This window comes from Cydia pomonella, chromosome 27, assembly GCF_033807575.1.
Source record: "Cydia pomonella isolate Wapato2018A chromosome 27, ilCydPomo1, whole genome shotgun sequence".
Taxonomy (NCBI): Eukaryota; Metazoa; Arthropoda; class Insecta; order Lepidoptera; family Tortricidae; genus Cydia; species Cydia pomonella.
This window is the reverse complement of record NC_084729.1, coordinates 3,661,040-3,683,335: the sequence shown is the minus strand read 5'-3', so window position 1 is coordinate 3,683,335 and position 22,296 is coordinate 3,661,040. Positions and strand designations below refer to the sequence as shown.

Genomic DNA, 22,296 nt, shown 5'->3' with positions numbered 1-22,296 from the left:
AACAACGCTATATGCAACATTTAATTAATTAGTATAAAAATAAAAATTGATAAAAAAAAATAGAAAAAAGTTTTTTTAAATTAACTATGCGTACTTGCCGATACTCCGAAGTTAACGGAATTCAATAAAAACACGGTGCATATATTTACATATGTGTATATATATATATATACGGGGTAAATTTTTAACCACCGTTCATACTCTGCGTAGTGACTTTATAGATCATACTGAACAACTTTCATGATAGGACCAATACCGTAATCGCGAAAAAAAAAAACTTGGCTGTCCCATAGAAATCAGCGACAACACATCAGCCAGAATGTATGAAACAGCCAATTTTTTTCGCGATTTCGGCATTGGTTCCATACTAAAAGTTGTTCAGTATAACTTATAGTCATGTAAGTAGAGTATGAACGGTGGTTACAATTTCACCCCGTATATCTTAAATACTTACTAGGGATGTCACAAATGTCTGCAGTGAGAGTCAGGAAAAAAAGTGTGTAATAAAAACACATTACTTCGATAAATTCTTATTTATTCATTTACAAACTTCACTCTAGCAACATTTACGATAACAAACCTTATTAAAAAATATCTACACTAGAAAGGAATAGGGCCATATACATCAATTATGTTCGTACTCTTCTGTGGACATACCCATAACCCTTTCACCGCCAACGACGTCTTTTCACGCGTGCGGTGACAGCCCAATATCAACCTTCGTGCGTTGCGACAAGGTTCACAATGAAGCGACGCACACAATTGGCGTGGCATTCCAAATTTTAATGGCAATATAGTAAACCCCCCTAAGATAGGACTGGCACCAGTAATAGGATGGTATTGACAAATCCTGTAAAATAAGTATTTACCATCAATTTTTAAACTCTAGCAACATTTTACCATAAACAAGAGCAATAGAGCGGCTAAGTTTAATTTTTCATTGATGTTTGTTAGTTTAAAAATTAACGGCGCCATACAACCCATGACTGGAGCAAAAAACACAGTTTTAAGTTGTTAATAATATTAAAACCAATTGCAACAGCTTTGATTAAATACGTAGAAAACAAATTACAGGTGTCGGTGAAATATCAAAAATACTCAAAATTTTCTCCTAAATGTCCCATGATTGGTGCCGTTAACATAAAGCTTAAATTTCTGATCGAGCCCTCTTCAGTCAGACTAAGTTATGTTAGCAGCGATTTTGATATTCCAGACGGTGCAAGTGATATTTTATACGTCAATCTTCTATGAAACTATGACGTTTACTTAACACTTGCACAGGGTGGGCTATCAAAATAGCTGCCAACTTTGATTCTATTTTTCTACTAACCTGTGTGATAAGATAATATCATAACTATATACACAAGCTGTCCACAGAAGAGACAATTGTTTTAAAGTATGTTTATGACCCAATAATACTCGTAAAATGGCAGCGAGCCGACAGAAATATTCCAAGGATTCATTATTGGAAGAACTTGGCTTGGCAACACTGGGCAACCGTTTGAATGCCAAAGACGTCATATCACGTCGACATAAATGGCCCCAGATGCCACGTCGTTTAACGCTTTGTATGTGCGGACTAAATCGTGCTGTATAGAGCAAAAAAAATGGTCTTTAAAAATGCAAAGGGCGACCTAAAAAAATTGGGCCAAAATTGGGGTCGGGTTTCTAAACAATATAACGAAAATAGTGGGGATCACTATAAGAGCATATTCCGTATCGTGTTTAGATTAGAAAAAAGTAGAAAAAAAGATTTTTTGACGCGATTCTGTGGGGCAAGTTGTTTAAGTGAGACAACCCTCCATAAAAACGCCAAAAAAAACTTTTTTTCTTTGTGATTAAGTCGAGTGGATCCATTTTATTCTATTTGAGATGCCACGAATTGTGGTTTTAGCCGAATACCGAATGTTCGGCCTCTGCCGGCCGAAGCGCGGAATACTCGGCATAACACGCAAAATTTTTGAGTCACATTAATCATGAGAACTGTTCGGCAAAGTGGCCGAATAGTTGCGGAATGTTCGTGTTATATCTAGCATATACCTCACTATTTCATAAAAATAATATTTGTAGTAGCAGATGTATAGGTTAAAATTTTACACGATAAATTGTTTTGGCGAAGGTTGACATTACATCGAAACTGAGTGTACATCGTAATGTACATTGGGCGGCACGAGGCTGTAATAATACTAATAATTTAAACTTTGACCGCCAAGCTCCGGTGTTAAAAATGTATCCTGGGCGCCATCATATTTAATATATGTGACTGCGGCCGGAAAAACGTCACAAATACTTAAATACATGGAAATAAATGCCCTTACTGGGATTCGAACCCACGACCATCGGCTGATAGGCAGGGTCAGTACCAACTAGTCCAGATCGGTCGTCCTATAATTCATAAATTTGTTCGTTATACGTATTAGATTTAGAATACTTCTAATGTAATATAGTACATTACGATACAAGTGCGAAAAATAGGAAATTCGAAACGAGTGGCGATAAATTAAAACACGATCGAAGGGAGTGTTTTAAATCGACACGAGTTGCGAATTACCTATTCGCACATGTATCGTACAACGTTTTACAGTACATATGGCCCTTTAAATGTTCGACACAGTAACATAATATGCTACTTCTCGCACTAGTGCTATAAAGTAGCCCCATATGTACTGTAAAATATATTATATAATCAATAATCCTTTCAGACTTTCATACTTGAGAAAATTCGACCCATGCCGCCATGGCCCGGGTGGCCGAGTGGTCTAGACATCTGTAGCGAACGCAAAGGACGCTGGTGTGATTACGGTCCCGGGGCCGACGCGTTGGTCACTTTTTCTAACATATATATAGAGGGGATAGTTAAAAAATTAGTACATTCCCCTTGCCAGGGAGGTTTTGGAATTATTCTGAGCAACTTTTACTATGGGACCAACCCCGAAATCGCAAAAAAATTTTTGGCTGTTTCATACATTATGGCTAGTCCACTTTCTATGGGAGGGTAAAATTTTTTTCGCAATATCGGGGTTGATCCCATGGTAAAAGTTGCTCAGTATAATCCCAAAACCTTTGGAAGGGGAATGCACTTATTTTTTGGCCACCCTGTATAGCATCTATGTATTTGTTTATATGTTATTGACGAATATACACGTCGTGACGCTGAAGACGCTGTTTTCGTGTATGTCCTTGACAGTCAAAGGGTTAATTTAAGCTTTCTATATTGCAGCCAACATGCTCGTTGCCAACCCGTTAAAACAGTTACATTGTGAAGTTTTACTGTATTACATTCCGATCCCCTTTGGACAGGTCCATGTCTCCCGCCGGTTCAACCGTCCCCAATTTCCCCTGCCACAAATTTGACCCATATCACGTAACGACTTTTATTAATACGAGAACCTTTATTAAAATAGTAGTGTGATGTTGTAAGTTTTTGTTTGAAAAATCATAGTGACAGTAAAACTGACCAGGATACGGGCTATTTGTGGTTGATTCGCAAAAAAGGGTTATATTAAGATCCCTTATTTTAAGATTCCCTTTTCCCGAAACACACATTTCTACACTTAACAGTTTCACTGGTCGATACATAGAAACAATACATTATATACAATTCCTTATACATATGTCTTTATACGCTTTAAATTTAAACAATTAAATGTGTAATTTTCAAAAAAAAGGTACCGCTTGCCATAACGCTCCGACAGGTTATTCGTATACAGATACAAGCAATTTTCGTCTTTGTGGTAAGCGACATAGTGGTACCTTATGATTGAGAACGTCACAAATTAGCATTTACATTAAACTTTAGCAAAATAACAAATATATTCAAATGGCATGAAAAATCTACTCACAATCACGTTGAAAGCTCAATTTTGGCTAATTCATAGTCTATAGATCGTGTCATTCACGAAGACGCGCGCCTTGCCACGTATTGACATGTCATTAAAGGTTATATTTGACAAATCTACGCGTCATCGTGGTGACACGAGCTATATGGTACACGATTATTATTCTTACTTAGTAACCCATTGAGCGCTATAGACGTCAAATGACGTGCGCGTCTGCAGACCAATATAAACCTTGGTGTATGTCGACAAGGTTCACGGTTGCACCGTACTGTAGGCGTGGCAAAGAGTTAATATTCAAAATGTGTTTACAATTAATTTTAATAAAGTCGGTTATATAGAAGAAAACACAGTGGAGATCAGTATACAATAAAGACTACCACTACGTTAAGTCAAAGAGAATTTGAAATAGAGGTGAATTGTCAAAGAAAACTTTGTAGTAGTCAATTTACTGCCTTGCCAATTGCCAATTTGGCCAATGTTCTATTAGATGGCGCCAGTTTTTTTATATTTAACAAATTTAACACATATCAGTGAGAGAATAAGGATCAAAGTCAAATGGCGTTCTATGTTTTAATCATGTGTCGAAAGATGGCAGTAAATTTACAGTGGCCACAAAGTTTTCTTTGACAATCCACCTCTATTTCAAATTCTCTTTGGTAAAGTCGATTTTTATCACAATTAATAAGGAAGAAGTTTTATTTTTTTTCTTACAAGTGTGATGGGCCACGGGCGGTACAGGAATTACGAATTCGTGTTAATTAAACCCTCGCCATCGGTTTCGGGCACCAATTCACACTCCTCCGTGAATTCTTATTTACCGTACTCTATCTGATATAAAAATAGCTTCAATAATTTACAAGTACTTTGTATCTACCAATATTTCAAAGGCAGATATTTAGATAGATATCAGATATTTTTAAACACCATGGCTTCTTGGATAGATCTGAAGGCAAGTATACCATTAGCCGGGTCCACACAGAGCGAGCAGACGCGCGAGACAATTTCCTCACGCAAAATTCGGCCAGTGTAGACGTGCCTCGGCCGAGGAAAACGCGCGCTCACTCTGTGTGGACCCGGCTAATGAATAATAATCGTGTATCAAGCTTTTCGCAAATTTACTCGTACAAGGAAAACATTCCAAAATAGCTTAAAATTACTCAACTTACATTGATATTAGAAAACCGTATATTTTGCCAAGGGCCAACTTTTTTTTGTCTCGTAATTCATCTACTTTTTAAAAAGTGTTCCAAGAGACGTAACCATGACGACCAAAGTTGATTCCCCTAAAGCATATAACATGACAAAAACACATTTTTCTGACATCAATGAAACATACCTATACGGAAAGCACGAGGGCAAGGAATTCGACTAAAACCACCATGGCACTGTCAGTTCTGACAATGGCAAGTGTCATGACACAAACTTAGACTACTAGTGGACACAGATCTTTAGCTAGTTTTTTTTATTCATGGAATGTCGTAAGATTAATATCCTGTTTAATGTAAAATAAAATAAAAAGGGTTTTTTTTTTGTTTCGTCGTGTTATTCAATTCGATTGCCGTAAAGAGGCCATCCAGTCCATAAATAAACAAGAATTTTACTTACACTATACGAAAGAGAATTCGAAATAGAGGTGGATTGTTAAAGAAACTTTTGTAGTCACAGGAAATTTACTGTCATTTTTCGACACATGATGAAAAAATTTAGAATGCAATTTTACTTTGATCCTTATCCTTTCACTAATATGTGTTAAATTTGTTAAATATCAAAAAGTGGCGCCATCTATTAGATCATAGGCAAAAGCTATGGGGGCATCGTGTCGAGCGATGGCGCCACTTTTTGATATTTAACAAATTTAACACATAACAGTGAATCAAAGTCAAATGGCGTTCTAAAAGTTTTAATCATGTGTCGAAAGATGGCAGTAGTTTAACTGTCGCTACAAAGTTTTCTTTGACAATTCACCTTTATTTCAAATTATCGTTGACTATACGTAGGATTGACAGGCAAGACCTATGCTGGCGCCATTTGTATAATCTTTCGAGCGGCCAACCCCATTACTACCCACTTCTAAATATGGCCCTATTTTATATAACAAATGAAATTGTAAAAATTTAATAAGACGTTAATAAATTGATAAAATGTATTTATGATTAAAATAAATAACAACCTTAATACGAAAAGAAATACAAACAACAAAATATGGGCACTTTGTAATTGCATATGCCAATGTTCAATAAAAAAACTTAATACACAAAAAGTTACAATTAAAGACTGATTACATGAATTATAAACGCATAACATTAATCATGCCGTAATTCAAATTACGATATATTTTTTTTATGATAGAAGAGGCAAACTAGCAGACGGATCACCTGATGGTAAGCGATTACCGCCGCCCATGGACACCTGCAACACCAGAGGGGTTGTTAGTGCAGCATTTAAGATGGGAGTACGCTCTTTTCATGAAGGTCGTATCGGTCCGGAAATACCGCAGGCGACAGTTCATAAAATAAATTTATTTATATTATAAATAAATGTTTCCACTTTATATTGCAATTTTATATTAAATTGAAGACAATTTTTTATGGAAATCCTCTGAAACCCGGTCTAAAAAATACTCCAAAGGCTTTTCTAAATATTTCATCATACTTTTTCTCCTAAAAACTATTTCTCCAAGAAACTGTTCAATCTTCTATTTACCCTTCAGTGGTCTACTATACGCAAAACTCAAATAAAACAATTTCAGTTGAATATATTTTAAAGAAATATCAAACCAAAGCTATACTTCGTATTTTTAGCAAAAGGGTATATTTAGACGTGTGTTTTTATTGAATCACTTTTGAAAAATAAGGCACATCATATGTGCTTTGCTCGGGAGACATACAAAAACTCAAAAATGCGCGTTTTCCCAGAGAGCTAGATCGATTTTTCGCCCCCAGAAACCCCTATATACCAAATGTGTTCGAAATCGTTAGAGCATTCCGAGATCCCCGAAATATATAAATATACAAGAATTACTCGTTTAAAGGTATTAAAGTTTATGATCATTTACATTGTTTTGGTTTCCTAAGTTACTATTTTTAAAAGCGTGTTTCAATAAAAAGACGAAGTCAAGATCATTTACCGTTTATCTAATGTTAAAAAAACGAATAAGCACAAATAATTGTTATTACCATCTGTGTCCACAGAAACCTCAAAGCAGTAATCAGTCTTTGTTATAAAACAACCAGTTGAGGACCGCCTGCAGTACCATGGCTATCACGAACCCTGAGAACAGGTCCCAGCTGTAGCCGCTGCTTGGCAGTCTGCCGGTGGCTTGTGGTCTCCGGTCGAGTTGCTCTACGGCCCTCGTGAGGCGCTCTAGTGTGACGCTCTGCTCTCGAAGGGTTGTGTCGAGGGAGTTGAGGGTCTGCTTTAATGTTCGTCTGGAAAGAGGGTAGGTAAGATGATTTTTTTAGAGTAAAGTACTCTTAAGGGCATCCCTAGGTGGCGCGGATGCACGTCAAGAAAAGTAAGATATAAATGTGACCTTTGACATACATTTTACGAAACATTTGAGACGAGAGATCGCCAAAATTATTAGACCGCGAGCCAGGGACAGATTTCCATGACTTATCGCCTCCCGGGCGTTAACTCGTATAGTAGTTAACGGCTATGTATGATGAACCCTCGTTGACGTCAGCTGCCGTTCCGTCGGTGGGTTGAGGAATGGCAGCCACCGAAACACGTAAAAATAATTTTGCCAAACTTCTTTTTCACATGTTCATGTCATCAACTGGCGGTTTTTCCACCACGATACTGAATATTTTTTTAATTCATGATAGCATCTAAACTACCATCTGACAAAGTACGAGTATCAGCCGGAAGGCGATGACGATATATGCTCCTGCCCCGTGGTCTATATGTTTCAAACGATTTTATACAGCTCGTGTTATAAGGGCCTACCGCGAAAACCGAAAATCGCAAATCTTTCTCTTTTACTCTTACTAAGACATAATTAGAGTGACAGAGAAAAATTCCCGCAATTGACGAACTTCGATTTTCGCGGTTATAACCCTGAGGTGGAACCCCTAATATGGCTAAAAAAATCCAGTCAATCTTTAAGTACTCACGAATGTTTGGATCTCGTAGCGAGCTCCTGCCGCGAGTCTGAGTCGGATCGCTCGCGTCGCTCGAGCGAGTGCCGCTCGAGTCGCTCGTGCCGGTCGAGCGAGTGCCGCTCGAGTCGCTCGGGTCGGATCGAGCTTGTGCTACCCATCGCTGAGGTGATTATGAAGTCTTCCTCGTATTCGAATACTTCGGACGGCTGCCAGGGGCTGTGAGAATAGTACATTGTGCAACGAGGCGGGTAAGTGGTAAGTGAAATATTGGACACGAGGGTGATAATTCCCGACAGCCGCAGGCTGAAGGGAATTCAAGACTCGAGTTTGCAATATTCTTACCCCCGGAGATACACACGATGTTTTTCATCACACATGCGAAAAAAACTACATTTTAATTGAAATAATTCTTAAATAAGGTGACATTTCAAACATACGGTGTATGGAAGGTAGAGGCAAGGAATAGAATCTCCATAGGCAGAACTGTTGCAAAAGTGTCCAGCTGTCAGCTATAAACAATAGTTCCAAATCTCTCCAGAGTAGCGCTAGAGTAGCTAAAAACCTAGGCGTTATTGACGGAGTGAAGTGCGCTGTCTATGATTAGATTTTTTTCTCAAGTATTCAAGGTATTGTAGTGAAGGAGGGTAGCTACCTGGTGTTGGAGTGGTTGTACCGCCAGCCCTGGTCCTGCACGCCGTCAGGGCACACGACGTGGCTCTCCTTGTGGAAGGTAGTGAAGGAGGGTAGCTACCTGGTGTTGGAGTGGTTGTACCGCCAGCCCTGGTCCTGCACGCCGTCAGGGCACACAACGTGGCTCTCCTTGTGGAAGGTAGTGAAGGAGGGTAGCTACCTGGTGTTGGAGTGGTTGTACCGCCAGCCCTGGTCCTGCACGCCGTCAGGGCACACAACGTGGCTCTCCTTGTGGAAGGTAGTGAAGGAGGGTAGCTACCTGGTGTTGGAGTGGTTGTACCGCCAGCCCTGGTCCTGCACGCCGTCAGGGCACACAACGTGGCTCTCCTTGTGGAAGGTAGTGAAGGAGGGTAGCTACCTGGTGTTGGAGTGGTTGTACCGCCAGCCCTGGTCCTGCACGCCGTCAGGGCACACGACGTGGCTCTCCTTGTGGAAGGTAGTGAAGGAGGGTAGCTACCTGGTGTTGGAGTGGTTGTACCGCCAGCCCTGGTCCTGCACGCCGTCAGGGCACACAACGTGGCTCTCCTTGTGGAAGGTAGTGAAGGAGGGTAGCTACCTGGTGTTGGAGTGGTTGTACCGCCAGCCCTGGTCCTGCACGCCGTCAGGGCACACAACGTGGCTCTCCTTGTGGAAGGTAGTGAAGGAGGGTAGCTACCTGGTGTTGGAGTGGTTGTACCGCCAGCCCTGGTCCTGCACGCCGTCAGGGCACACGACGTGGCTCTCCTTGTGGAAGAAGCGCGGAACCCACGGCGCGATGGTGGCGCGGGTGCGCGCGCGCTGCGCTTCCTCTATTATTGTCTTCTGTTCTGTCGCTGCCACCTGAATACAAACAAATCAGTTAATGCTAATGTTACTAGTGGCACTGTGAGCTGTAGACCTCGCGTTAAGAGGAAAGGGGATGACCGCTCCATACAAACGTAGTTCCCATTTTCCTCGAAGTCGGTTGCGTAAGTACCTGGTTCTCGTTCTGTATTGCCTCAGAGACTCGCTGGAATTTGAACTCCTGCTATTTTTCCAGCTTAATGAGGTACACGTCAGCTGCTGCTCCGTCAGTTCCTCCTAAAATAGCCCCCTCCGTAGTAGGTTAAGTAAGAACCTGGGCGGCTACCGGGAAAATCGAAATTCGTCAATTGCGGGCATTTTTCTCTGTCACTCTAATTACGTCTTACTAAGAGTAAAAGAGAAAGATCCCCGCAATTTGCGAATTTCGGTTTTCGCGGTAGGCCCCCTGGTCCTCGTTGTGTATGGCCTCCGAGACTCGCAACCAGGATACCTGGGATTAGAACTTCTGCTGGTTTTATAACTTCATAAGATACACGTTAGCTGCAGCTCCGTCGGATCCTCCTGAAATGAACTCCTTCGTCCAAGTAGATTAAGTACCTTATTCTCGTTGTGGATGGCCTCAGAGACTCGCTGGGATTCGAACTCCTGCTAGGTTCTAGCTTCACGAGGTACACGTCAGCTGCTGCTCCGTCGGTTCCTCCTAAAATATCTTGGTAGGGTAAGGTAAGGTTAAGGAGGGGTCCTTGGTAGGTTAAGTAAGTACCTGGTCCTCGTTGTGTATGGCCTCAGAGACTCGCAGCCAGAGTCGCTGGGACTCGAACTCCTGTTGGTTTTCTAACTTCATGAGGTAGCGAGTCAGTCGTTGTTCCTTCAGGACGGCCACGTCGAGAAGGGTCACTTCCTCCTGGAATTATATTGACTATTAAAGTACGCGGATATCTTATTAATACATTACGATACAAGTGCGTTAAGTAGTCGTGTCGATTTAAAACACTTCCTTCGGTCGTGTTTTAATCTATCGCCACTCGTTGCGAATTAGCCATTCGCCCTTTATATTTTCGGCATAGGCATGTAAAGTGCTAATTACCGCACTAGTGCGGTAAGTAGCACCATATGTACTGTAATAGTAGTTATGCAACAGATACATTATGAGCACCCTTAAAGCATTCACTGCCAACGTTTTCGTAGCGCTACACGCGTAGCCGATTCTAGCGTTTTCCCGCTTTGTAGAGGAAACCTACTACGAACCGAGCGCCCGCCGAGCGGGTTCCCGGCACTCAATGTGTTAAAACATATTTGTGGTTTTAGAGATAGCATGAACTAGTATGTTGCTTTGTGCGCGGGGCCCGAGGGCCCCGCGGTAGTCGTGTAGTTTGTTGTTTTGTTGTTTTTGTAGTTGGTGCTGTTGTTGATGTTGTTGTTGATGAGTTGTTGTTGTAGGTGCCGTTGTTTAGGTGTAAAAGTTTGTGTTTTCCAAAGGGAAAAGGTAAAGCAGTTGTACTTTTGCTTGCAAGGAATGGTCCGCGTGCGAGCACGCACTCCCGCAGCTCGGCCTTCGGCCTCGCGTGCCTGGGCGATCCAATGGGACGCTCCGGGCCTTCGGCCCTACGCGGAGCTCGGCCTTCGGCCTTCGCAATATAGTTACTTTGGGGGTTGAAGGGAAGTTGGAGCTTAAACACGACCCAATAGTAAAAGTGTCTTGACAAGCTCACGTCGGGCCTACGGCCTTCGGCCTCCGGCCCGCCGTTTCGCTTGTCTAAGACACTTTTACTATTGGGTCGTGTTTAAGCTCCAACTTCCCCGCTGGCGAGCCTCGAAGGGGACGCTTCGGGCCTTCGGCCCTACGCGGAGCTCGGCCTTCGGCTTTCGCTAGCCTCGACGCTTCGCCGTCGGGCCTTCGGCCCGCCGGCTCCGCTTATTAAGACAGTTGACTTGTTGCCGGTTCGCTTTATAACTTTTCCCATTATTTTTGTTGTTATTAATATAAAGAAGATTTCTTTTCCAAAGGGGAAAGTTAATGCGGTTGTACTTTCGCTTTGGGCCGCACTCTCGCAGCTCGGCCTTCGGCCTCGCGTGCTTGGGCGTTCCAATGGGACGCTCCGTGCCTTCGGCCCTACGCGGAGCTCGGCCTTCGGCCTTCGCTGGGTTTCGAAGCTCAGCGTCGGGCCTTCGGCCCGCCGCTTCGCTTATTAAGACAGTTAACTTGTAATTGGTTCGCTCTATAAATGCACTTTTCCCGTTATTTTTAGTATAAAGAATATTTGTTTTCCAAAGGGGAAAAGTAATGCGGTTGTACTTCCGCTTTGGGCCGCACTCTCGCAGCTCGGCCTTCGGCCTCGCGTTCTTGGGCGATCCGATGGGACGCTCCGGGCCTTCGGCCCTACGCGGAGCTCGGCCTTCGGCCTTCGCTGGGTTTCGAAGCTCAGCGTCGGGCCTTCGGCCCGCCGCTTCGCTTATTAAGACAGTTAACTTGTTGTCGGTTCGCTTTATCACTTTTCCCGTTATTTTTGTTGTTAATAATATAAAGATTATTTGTTTTCCAAAGGGGAAAAGTGATGCGATTGTACTTCCGCTTTGGGCCGCACTCTCGCAGCTCGGCCTTCGGCCTCGCGTGCTTGGGCGATCCAATGGGACGCTCCGGGCCTTCGGCCCTACGCGGAGCTCGGCCTTCGGCCTTCGCTGGGTTTCGAAGCTCAGCGTCGGGCCTTCGGCCCGCCGCTTCGCTTATTAAGACACTCGGGGAGGGTTGGTTTCGCTTCGGGAGTAGTGCGGGAAGTTGGAGCTTAAACACGACCCAATAGTAAAAGTGTCTTGATAAGCTCACGTCGGGCCTACGGCCTTCGGCCTTCGGCCCGCCGTTTCGCTTGTCTAAGACACTTTTCCTATTGGGTCGTGTTTAAGCTCCAACTTCCCCCTCTCAAGTGACGCTTCGGGCCTTCGGCCCTACGCGGAGCTCGGCCTTCGGCCTTCGCTAGCCCCGACGCGTCGCCGTCGGGCCTTCGGCCCGCCGGCTCCGCTTATCAAGACAGTTGACTTGGTAGAACGCTTGGGAGCACTTTGTGCACGCAGCTCGGCCTTCGGCCTCGCTTTAAGTTACTGGGGGTTGCACACTTGGGGGTCGGGGTGATGGCTCCGGGCCTTCGGCCCTCCGCCGGGGTCGGCCTTCGGCCTCCCGGCCTGAAGGTCGCCCTTCGGGCTCGCTTAACACAGTTTTTATATAGGATTTCGCTTTGTTCCTCACTCCCGCAGCTCGGCCTTCGGCCTCGCTCAAAATTACTGGGGGTAGGGCGCGCCCGGCCACTCGGGGTGAAGCTCCGGGCCTGTCGGCCCGTCGCGGGGTCGGCCTTCGGCCTCCCGGCCTGAAGCTCGCCCTTCGGGCTCGCTTAACCTACTCGAAAATTTGATTTGCCCCTGTCCGCCGCCATTTTGGATTTTTCCAAAAATTTTTTTTCACATGGTAATCTCGGGCCCCCGGGCTCGCCGCATGCCAAATCTCAGCGCGCTCGGACCAACTTGAAAAAAAAAAAAAAAAAAGTCGGCCATTTTGATATTTTTTTGATGCAGTTTTTTTTCTCTCGGGGCCCTCTATGACATTTGGTCGAGCACCCCCCACCTATCGCGCACCGTTTCAGAGTTGCCATACAAAACTAAAGTGGCCATTTTTTCCGCCATCTTGAATTTTTCCAAAAATTTTTTTTACCATACGAACCTAGAGGGGCCCGTGATTCGGTGACCAAAATTTCAGCGCGCTAGGACCATTTTGAAAATAGTCCGCCATTTTGAATCCGCCATTTTGAAAAAAAAATGGCGGCTCTAGAAACTGCCCAGGGTCCTCTATGACATTTGGTCGAGCACCCCCCCACTATCTCCGACCGTTTAGCCGGGCCGTCAAACATTTTTCGACCCGGAAGTCGAATCCAAAAATCCATATTTTTCTGGACCTACAAATTCCGAGCTCTATACGAATCAATTTTTTTTTTTCCACCTAAACCCCACAGTCTCCAAATAAAACATATACATTAGAAATCAGTGGTTTTGCAGCTATATATATATTAAATGTTTTAAGGCCTAATTATATATTAATTACTGTTTCTACGAAAGTGAAATAACATATTTTTTTCATTAAATTGTGGCAGAATACGCGCCGTTTTACAATAAAAAAAATAAAAAAGCTGTGCCGTGACAAAAAGTTTATAGAATGATTTGTAAAATAATTTGTATAAGCTTTCAATTCACATTTCATCAATATATTAAATACACATATAATAAGCATTAAATTTATTTAATATCATCTAAAACTTACCAAGAGTCATCAACCAAAAAAAATATATATATTTCACTGACAGATTACGATGCTGGGCTAGAATTATTTTTTGCTCTCGTCGACTTAGAATTTTTTATTTTGACTTCACAGACCAAACAGTAATCATATTTATTTCTTGATTTAGCTCCCAACTCAACCATAATGAATTCATTATACAACACTTCTGTGAAGTATAAAAAATAAATTTAACCAATAACATCTAGCCGCGGGCACAAAAAAAATCCAAACGACACATCAATCATCATCAAACATACATCATGGAACAAAAGACATCAACGAGTTTTTAGCCGCGAATTCTGCACTTGATGATTAAGTCGGAAAGTCAATTGGCCATTGACAACCTCTTAACATACCTACTGGTATTACTCCGGACTACCTAGTATAAAATTCTCACCACGTTCCTCTTGTCCCTGATGTCGATCCTGCCGTGCCAGTAGCCCTCGCCCGTGGCTATAGTGTCCTTCCCCTTTTTGATGCACCCGATATCAGGTTCGTCTGCTCCGAACCTCCGAAGAATATGATGGATCCTTGTTGAACTCACCCCGTTCCTCTTGTCCCTAATGTCGATCCTGCCGTGCCAGTAGCCCTCGCCCGTGGCTATAGTGCCCTTCCCCTTTTTGATGCACCCGATATCAGGTTCGTCTGCTCCGAACCTCCGAAGAATATGATGGATCCTTGTTGAACTCACCCCGTTCCTCTTGTCCCTAATATCGATCCTGCCGTGCCAGTAGCCCTCGCCCGTGGCTATAGTGTCCTCCCCCTTTTTGATGCACACGATATCAGGTTCGTCTGCTCCGAACCTCCGAAGAATATGATGGATCCTTGTTGAACTCACCCCGTTCCTCTTGTCTCTAATGTCGATCCTGCCGTGCCAGTAGCCCTCGCCCGTGGCTATAGTGTCCTTCCCCTTTTTGATGCACCCGATATCAGGTTCGTCTGCTCCGAACCTTCGAAGAATATGATGGATCCTTGTTGAACTCACCCCGTTCCTCTTGTCCCTGATGTCGATCCTGCCGTGCCAGTAGCCCTCGCCCGTGGCTATTGTGTCCTTCCCCTTTTTGATGCACCCGATATCAGGTTCGTCTGCTCCGAACCGCCGAAGAATATGATGGATGCTTGTTGAACTCACCCCGTTCCTCTTGTCCCTGATGTCGATCCTGCCGTCCCAGTAGCCCTCGCCCGTGGCTATTGTGTCCTTCCCCTTTTTGATGCACCCGATATCAGGTTCGTCTGCTCCGAACCGCCGAAGAATATGATGGATGCTTGTTGAACTCACCCCGTTCCTCTTGTCCCTGATGTCGATCCTGCCGTGCCAGTAGCCCTCGCCCGTGGCTATTGTGTCCTTCCCCTTTTTGATGCGACCCGATATCAGGTTCGTCTGCTCCGAACCGCCGAAGAATATGATGGATGCTTGTTGAACTCACCCCGTTCCTCTTGTCCCTAATGTCGATCCTGCCGTGCCAGTAGCCCTCGCCCGTGGCTATAGTGTCCTTCCCCTTTTTGATGCGACCCGATATCAGGTTCGTCTGCTCCGAACCGCCGAAGAATATGATGGATGCTTGTTGAACTCACCCCGTTCCTCTTGTCCCTGATGTCGATCCTGCCGTCCCAGTAGCCCTCGACCGTGGCTATTGTGTCCTTCCCCTTTTTAATGCGACCCGATATCAGGTTCGTCTGCTCCGAACCTCCGAGGAATGACTGCAATAAACAGTTTTGTTTACATATTACATAGTAACATTAAATCAAAGTCAAAGTCAATAATTGCTCGTTGCAACGCTGAGCCGAACGGAGCCGAGAGCGCCCGAAAGGTCTAGTCTCACCCCACTGATAGTGCCAATATATATTTTTTTTATATCAATATATATTTATATCATAACCCGCTAGGCGGGTTCGCTGTTCGTAGGCGCTTTTCGTCACAAAGCGGTTAAACCACGTTATCGGCTTCGGCTACGAACGTAGCGCGTTCTCGCGCTGGCAATAAATACGTTATTGCAACTTACCCTTAATTTAAATTCGATGTCTGCATTATATCCGGTGCTCTCACACATGACGTGCACCTGAAATAAAAACAAATATATATATATAAAAATCTGTCCTTTATAAAGGGCTCTGGGATGTCACTTTAGTAGGCGAAGTTACGTTTTCGTATGTACAAATCCCATTTTAAATATTCACAACACAGGGTGGGATATACAGTCAAGTGTAAAAATATGGGTGTACACATCTTACTCAAAAATATGTCCCATAGCATCTTATTCCAGTGTAATAAGAGCGTAGTACCATATTTATGAGACGATATAGTCGATACATATTTTTACAGTTGACTGTACATAGAAATATGCGACTTTATCTAGTAAAGTGACACCCAGTATGAACAGTTATTGTACTAGAATTAAACTCCGCTTGGTAACATAGGAGGCTTAAGTCTTCTGTGATCTTTCTAAAGCTTTTGACTATGTAGACCACACTCTAATAAGCAGGTAAACATAGTGTAATGACACCAAGGACTAGCATTACATTTTTTAAAATCATAATTAGCAGAGAGGAATGAAAAAGTACCGAAATACTGACATACTGACTGTTTTTTCGTCAATGATAACAGTAAAGAGGAGTACCTCAAGGGACTATTTTTGGTCCACTCTGATTCCTCGTGAACGTCAATAGCCTGCCATATTCTTATGGCGTTATTCATAAACGGTTGTTAAATCAAACAAACCGTTGATAACCGTTTGTCCTAAAGTATAATTACATCATTTAGATATTTCGTTTTATTTTTTTAATTTAAGAGAGGTTTATAAGAGGCTGTCATACAGTTTGGCGAAAAAATATGTGTAATAAATATTGCTGTGTATCTTTTCTTGGTTATCCCCTCCCTCTCCTTCCTTAGTAGTAGTATGTAAGTAAGCTAAGGTAACCTTGCCGCCCAGCTCCATGCTGAGCGTGCCGATGACGATGCCCTTGCAGTGCGCGTAGGGCGCGGTGGTGACGTAGCTCTCGCCCCACGTCAGCAGGTGCACGCGTGCGCAGCCCTCCAAGATGGCCGACGTCGAGTTACCTTTCAAAATAAGCATAATTCGTTTTAAAAACCAACCTTCTTATGAAGCCTATGAACCTGCCTATGAAACCGATGACCCCGGGTTAAAATCTTGTTAACAGCTTTAATTTGTGTGATGAGTACGGATATTTGTTCCTGATTCATTGATGTTTTCTATATATTTAAATATATATATATATATTTTATCTTAGTTGATTATTTATTTGTTGTATTATTTGTACTGTTTCTGTATTGAGGTGTGCAATAAAGAGTATTTGTATTGTATTATTTAATTCAAGAAATATTAATGCACACCTTTTAACAACTACTGACAGTGACCGTACTTGACTTATGTAAATCAATGGCCGGCCGAGCGAAGTCAGGTCTTAGGGTCATTGCTGTTTACAGAAATGCGTTTATTTTAAGGGGCTCCCCGCGGTTTACATCGATTTTTGACTAGTTTTGAGTCGTTACTCCTAGATTTGCACAATAGATAGAATTATAAGACAAACGGCTATCGGTTCTTTAATCTTTTATCTCCATTCTGGTCTGCCGGATTTTGAATGAAATTAACTCTTATTTTTTAACATATTTTTAAACATTGTCTAAAAAAACACTTTTCGTTACTCGATTGCTGTGAAGGATTTTACATGTACGAAATCTACAGATTTGGGTTCGTCTTTGACGTCTCTAAAAACTGGTCGGAGATTTTAATTTTAAACTAATTAACACAGAAGTTATGCACTTACCGTAAAATTTGGACCTTGCTAATAAGCTTCCCTCTATGACGAAACCTTCTTTCCTATTCGACACGTAGAAAGCTGACACAGGCGGGTGGTGAGACACCTGAAACAAATAAACTAATGTTAAAAGCACATATTAAGTTAATAATATGTAATTAAATAATCAGAGTAGGTTGCGAATATGTTGATGAATAAATGCTTCGTCACAGTAAAACATGGAAATTTTTTTTTTAATACTAAGTCGGTGGCAAGCAAGCATACGGCCCGCCTGATGGTAAGCAGTCTCCGTAGCCTATGTACGCCTGCAACTCCAGAGGAGTCACATGCGCGTTGCCGACCCTAGCATTCCCCCCTCGTTGAGCTCTCTGGCAACCTTACTCACCGGCAGGAACACAACACTATGAGTAGGGTCTAGTGTTATTTGGCTGCGGTTTTCTGTAAGGTGGAGGTACTTCCCCAGTTGGGCTCTGCTCTAGATCTGGAATGACATCCGCTGTGCTGTGCCCTACCACATAAAGCGAGATGACATTCACAATGCCCATACCTCTCTTTTGGACGTAGTTTAATGACGTACCCGGGTCCAAGGACCCGGAAGGAAGGAAGGATATTTAGTAAAATAAATATTCAGGCAAGGGATCAAGACACGTCCAAAGGATTATACCGAAAAAACGTCTTACAAAAAGTACCTAAGAACGAAAATGTTGAAGAAAAGGACAAACAGGGAAAAGACGAGGGACGTGTTTCGGAATATGTCAAAATAAGCAAAGGACCGAAGGAAAAACATGTAGATGAAAGAGGTGTTTTAAGTAAATGTGGCTTTCCATCACAAAAGGGTCCTAATGCTACGAGTACAATAAGGTCCTTTCCATCTGATCTATTCGGGGAAAATCTGACATAGACCTAATCTCAAGCAGACAAAGCTGTTCTTTGTTCTAAGTAACGATATAGTATATGTAAATACATGGATAGGTATGATATAGGAAGATAGATAGGAGAAAGAAATTAATGTCCTCACAAGGATTCGAACCCAACCTCGTGGACAGGATCAACCATGAGATGCTGTTTCAGAAAAAAACATATAGACAAGAAGTGAAAAAAGATTCGACGAAACGAACTCTAGGAAACTCGCAATATATTTTTGCTCGATGTTTCATTTGCCGAATTTTCACTTGAACGAAAGCGTTTTATTCTAAATTGGTTGTCAGTACCTAATTTTGACTTTTGGCTAGTTTTATTTTCTTCTCCATTTGAATTTTAGTACCTAAATTATAATATACATAAGCATGGTCTACACTTGGTAAACTTGTATGTTAATATACCTTTTAGTTAAGTCCGTTTATTTTATAAGTGATCATCTCTATATTGTTTGTACCTAACAATGTAACCTATTATCCTGTCGCATACTTCTGTTGTTTCTCCAATAAAAAGAAGAAAAAAAACCGTTAAATATTCCAAACTTTAAAAAAAGGCATCATGGATCAGCCATTGGGTTAGGTTAGGTTAGATTTCAATCTAAAAATAAACCCTTCTAAAAATTCAAAGTTTTTAGAAACAACGCGTTTGGTCAAATGACAATTTCGGGATTTTAATAATCGGGGATGAGATAGGTAACCCTAGGAAAGTTACCTGTTCAGCCACGTAGTACGTGTTGGTCCTGCTGTCAGGGTGTTTCCAGCAGCACCTGAAGGTCTCACCCAGCACGGGGTTGTAGGGCTTCTTGAGCCCTTTGGGCTTGCGGTACAGCCCCGATAGGTACCAGCGCAGGACCAGCTTGAACCGGACGTATGGGTCTTCTACGTGCTGTGCTCTGGAAGAATACAATAATAATATGTATAAGTGGAAAAACATTCTTGAAATAAACACCCTTCCTTTAGGGTTTGCATACTGAACATCAGCCGGACCTAGGCTCAAATTCAACCCTGTTCTCCCCTAAGCGACAAATTTAGATTTAAATATAAATATATTGGAAGATGCGCTGATTTTAATCTTTTGCTTCTCACCGTGTTTGCACCGGCTTAGACCCCTGAGAGTTCTAGGGTTAAGATTGGATTAACACAATTTGCAATTTACAGTATCTAATCATCATAGTAATCACGAATCTCATAAAAAAATTACCTTATTGCGAATAAGTATCTCCGCATTGTGATGATTGGCAGACAGATAGAGGACCTATTGCTTACAATGCATACGTAACTTCTATAGTTCGCTATGGCACTATGATCTGGGGGCAATGCCACTAATCGATAGTTGGTATTTTAAGCCAAAAACAACTTAAGATAAGACTGTTTTCTAAATACAGCAGAAAATTTATATTCTATCGGTTATATATTTCAGATATCAGTGAAAAACTTGTAAGATGAATATAGGTAATACTACTTCGTACAGGTTCAGTTCTGATTTTGGGTTTTTTCCTCTTCTTACTATGAAACTCGCCTATGTAACTTTTATTTTTAGTTGCGATGTACATATTATGGGGTAAATTTATCAATCAATATTTGATATTCCAGATTAAAACAGTAAGTTTTGACAAGAAACTTACTGTGCCAATATGCCCGTGTGGTAATACTTGTCAGACAGGTAATCGACGAAAAACTGCCGCTGTAAGATTATTGCCAAAAATACCACTTTTCCTGGTGGTCTTGGGTTTTTCTTCTTCTGCCAATGGCGGGGAGTACTACCTACCACGCCTGTGTAACTTTTATTTTTGTTAACGATATCATCTTATGGGGTAATAAGGAGAAAACTTACTGTGCCAATATATCCGCGTGGTAGTAGTTGTCAGACAACTTATCCAGGAAAGATCGCGGCTCCAAAATGAAGGTGGGTAGTACAACTTTGCTCAGGTCCATTCCTGGCCGCACTTGCTTCAGGAGGAACCACAGGAGGGACTTGTTTTCTTCTGCCACTTCTTCTACCAGCTCGCCGGCCTGGAAATTAAAAGTAATAAATATAATTAACAAATGGTTCATGGTTCGTGGCTTTAATGGTATTTTTTCGTAACTAACCGAACCGATGTTAGTTTATTAGTTGTCTATGAAACGATTAAGTCGTTAGCACATGTCCTAAAACGCTAATAAATTTGGCCGCGACCGCGGGACGTTTCGTGTGCTGAAGCCTTTAACCGAAGTTAAAAGCCTTAGCTAATTACGATTGTTCGCACATTTGACTAAGTTTCTCTAGGTTTCAACCTACCGGAACCCGGACTACGTAGTTCGTATTCAACGCCCTCACTATAGTAGCTAATATAAAGCAGTGTTGGAGTTTTCTGTCTTCTCTAGCGTCTACAGCTGTGGCATCGTCCATCTCCACCCATCGTATAAGAACACTGATTTAGTAACTCACCGCGCCCGTCTCTCTGTCCGGATCTTCTACGTAGAGCGACTCGATGCGGTCCTCAGCGCTGCGCTGCGCCGCGCCGCGCCGCACCTCTGGCTCTGGCATGGTCCGCGACGCTTCGCTGTCCGTGTCGGACGCCGCGCCCGCTAGCTCTGTTGAGAATATGTGCAGGTAGCGATACAATCTACGGCTAGCTAAACTAAAGATAGGTATCAGAATAAAAAGGTAGAATATATGCACGGTAGTCTTTTGTGCACGTCACGGAGAAGTCATGGAGAGATTTCGAGACAAAGTTTTCGGTTCATTCTGTGCCGTTTTTGTCTAGAGTACCTAAGTACTCAAAATTATTAGAATGTACTTCTGATACTGAGACAAAGTTCATAATTTGAAAATTGCACATTATATAAAATTTTGTCTCCTCATCAGAGTAAAGGAAACCATCAGATCTTAAAAGAAAAGTTTTGAAATATCACATCAACAACACACGACACACTCTAGCTTATACTGATACTGCTAGTATTTGCAACTGTTATCATTGCACAAACAATCATCAAATTAATTAATACCACACGTTAACTCTTAGTATTTTTGTAAATCAAATCGTCGTAAGAAAAGTTAACGTTAATTATTGTTTGTGCAATTCTATTCTCATAATCATAAAAGATGCTAAACATGACTTAGCAATTACCACACCACAAATTAGCATCAAACCCAACACAAGGAAGGCTATTTTAATTATGAACAATTTGAGTTAAGATTTCTATGTGTTTTATAAACACAATGAAGTATTAAATGCATCGCGTTTTTTTGCAATAATGGTAATTTTGTTTGCCGTTACTGCTCAGTTACCAGAAATGCTGAAGAGTCGACGCAGACACATTTTGGTTGCACAGTGTCCTGTCCCAATGTTTCCAGTTTGCGACTAGTTATCCGAATAATCATTCTTCATTCGTTTTAAACTGATCGTCCTATGACTGTTAATCGAAAAGAAATCCCTTAAAGGGATAAGTTTGTCTATGTACTTGTCTACTATGGTATTTATTATATGCCTACTTGTGCAATAAAGCATACATTACTTAGGTACTCAAAAGTCGGTAAAAAAATATCAAACCGATTTAGATACGTTCGTCAATATTTTCCTTTTTTTTCTATTAAACTATATATTCAATGTCTCAAAAATGAATTCCTAATGCCTGATTTATCCGAAAATGACCCCACCATCGAGGTTTTTTTTTTCTGAAGCGCCGCGGCGTGTATTTTTGAATGCTTAGCTTAGCTTTACCTATCATACATCTGTGCCAAGTGAATTCATCCGATTCCAAAATTTGCACCTCCCATACATTGGGTGACACTACTAAATGTTGGCAATTGCATAATTAACAAGTTACCGTCTTTAAAGGACTACTAGAATATCAAATATCCATAAGAAATCTTGTTGCCGTAA

The 22,296-nt window shown here is 42.1% G+C and overlaps 1 protein-coding gene across 3 annotated transcripts in view; it reads right to left on the bottom strand.

Moving 5' to 3' along the window:
- Window positions 1–518: 518 nt before the first annotated feature.
- Window positions 519–22,296, bottom strand: part of LOC133532766 (oxysterol-binding protein-related protein 8) — a 99,859-nt gene continuing 78,081 nt past the window's right edge. For all 3 annotated transcript variants that reach the window (XM_061871561.1, XM_061871562.1, XM_061871563.1), the window contains 11 exons: window positions 20,859–21,004; window positions 20,265–20,443; window positions 19,143–19,323; window positions 17,523–17,619; window positions 16,655–16,794; window positions 15,740–15,796; window positions 15,312–15,437; window positions 10,179–10,319; window positions 9,288–9,451; window positions 7,955–8,158; window positions 519–7,267 (listed from right to left, as the gene is read on the bottom strand). In XM_061871561.1, the coding sequence (XP_061727545.1) occupies window positions 7,048–7,267; window positions 7,955–8,158; window positions 9,288–9,451; window positions 10,179–10,319; window positions 15,312–15,437; window positions 15,740–15,796; window positions 16,655–16,794; window positions 17,523–17,619; window positions 19,143–19,323; window positions 20,265–20,443; window positions 20,859–21,004 (1,655 nt within the window). In that variant the 3' untranslated portion in view covers window positions 519–7,047. The remainder of the gene's footprint in view (window positions 7,268–7,954; window positions 8,159–9,287; window positions 9,452–10,178; window positions 10,320–15,311; window positions 15,438–15,739; window positions 15,797–16,654; window positions 16,795–17,522; window positions 17,620–19,142; window positions 19,324–20,264; window positions 20,444–20,858; window positions 21,005–22,296) is intronic.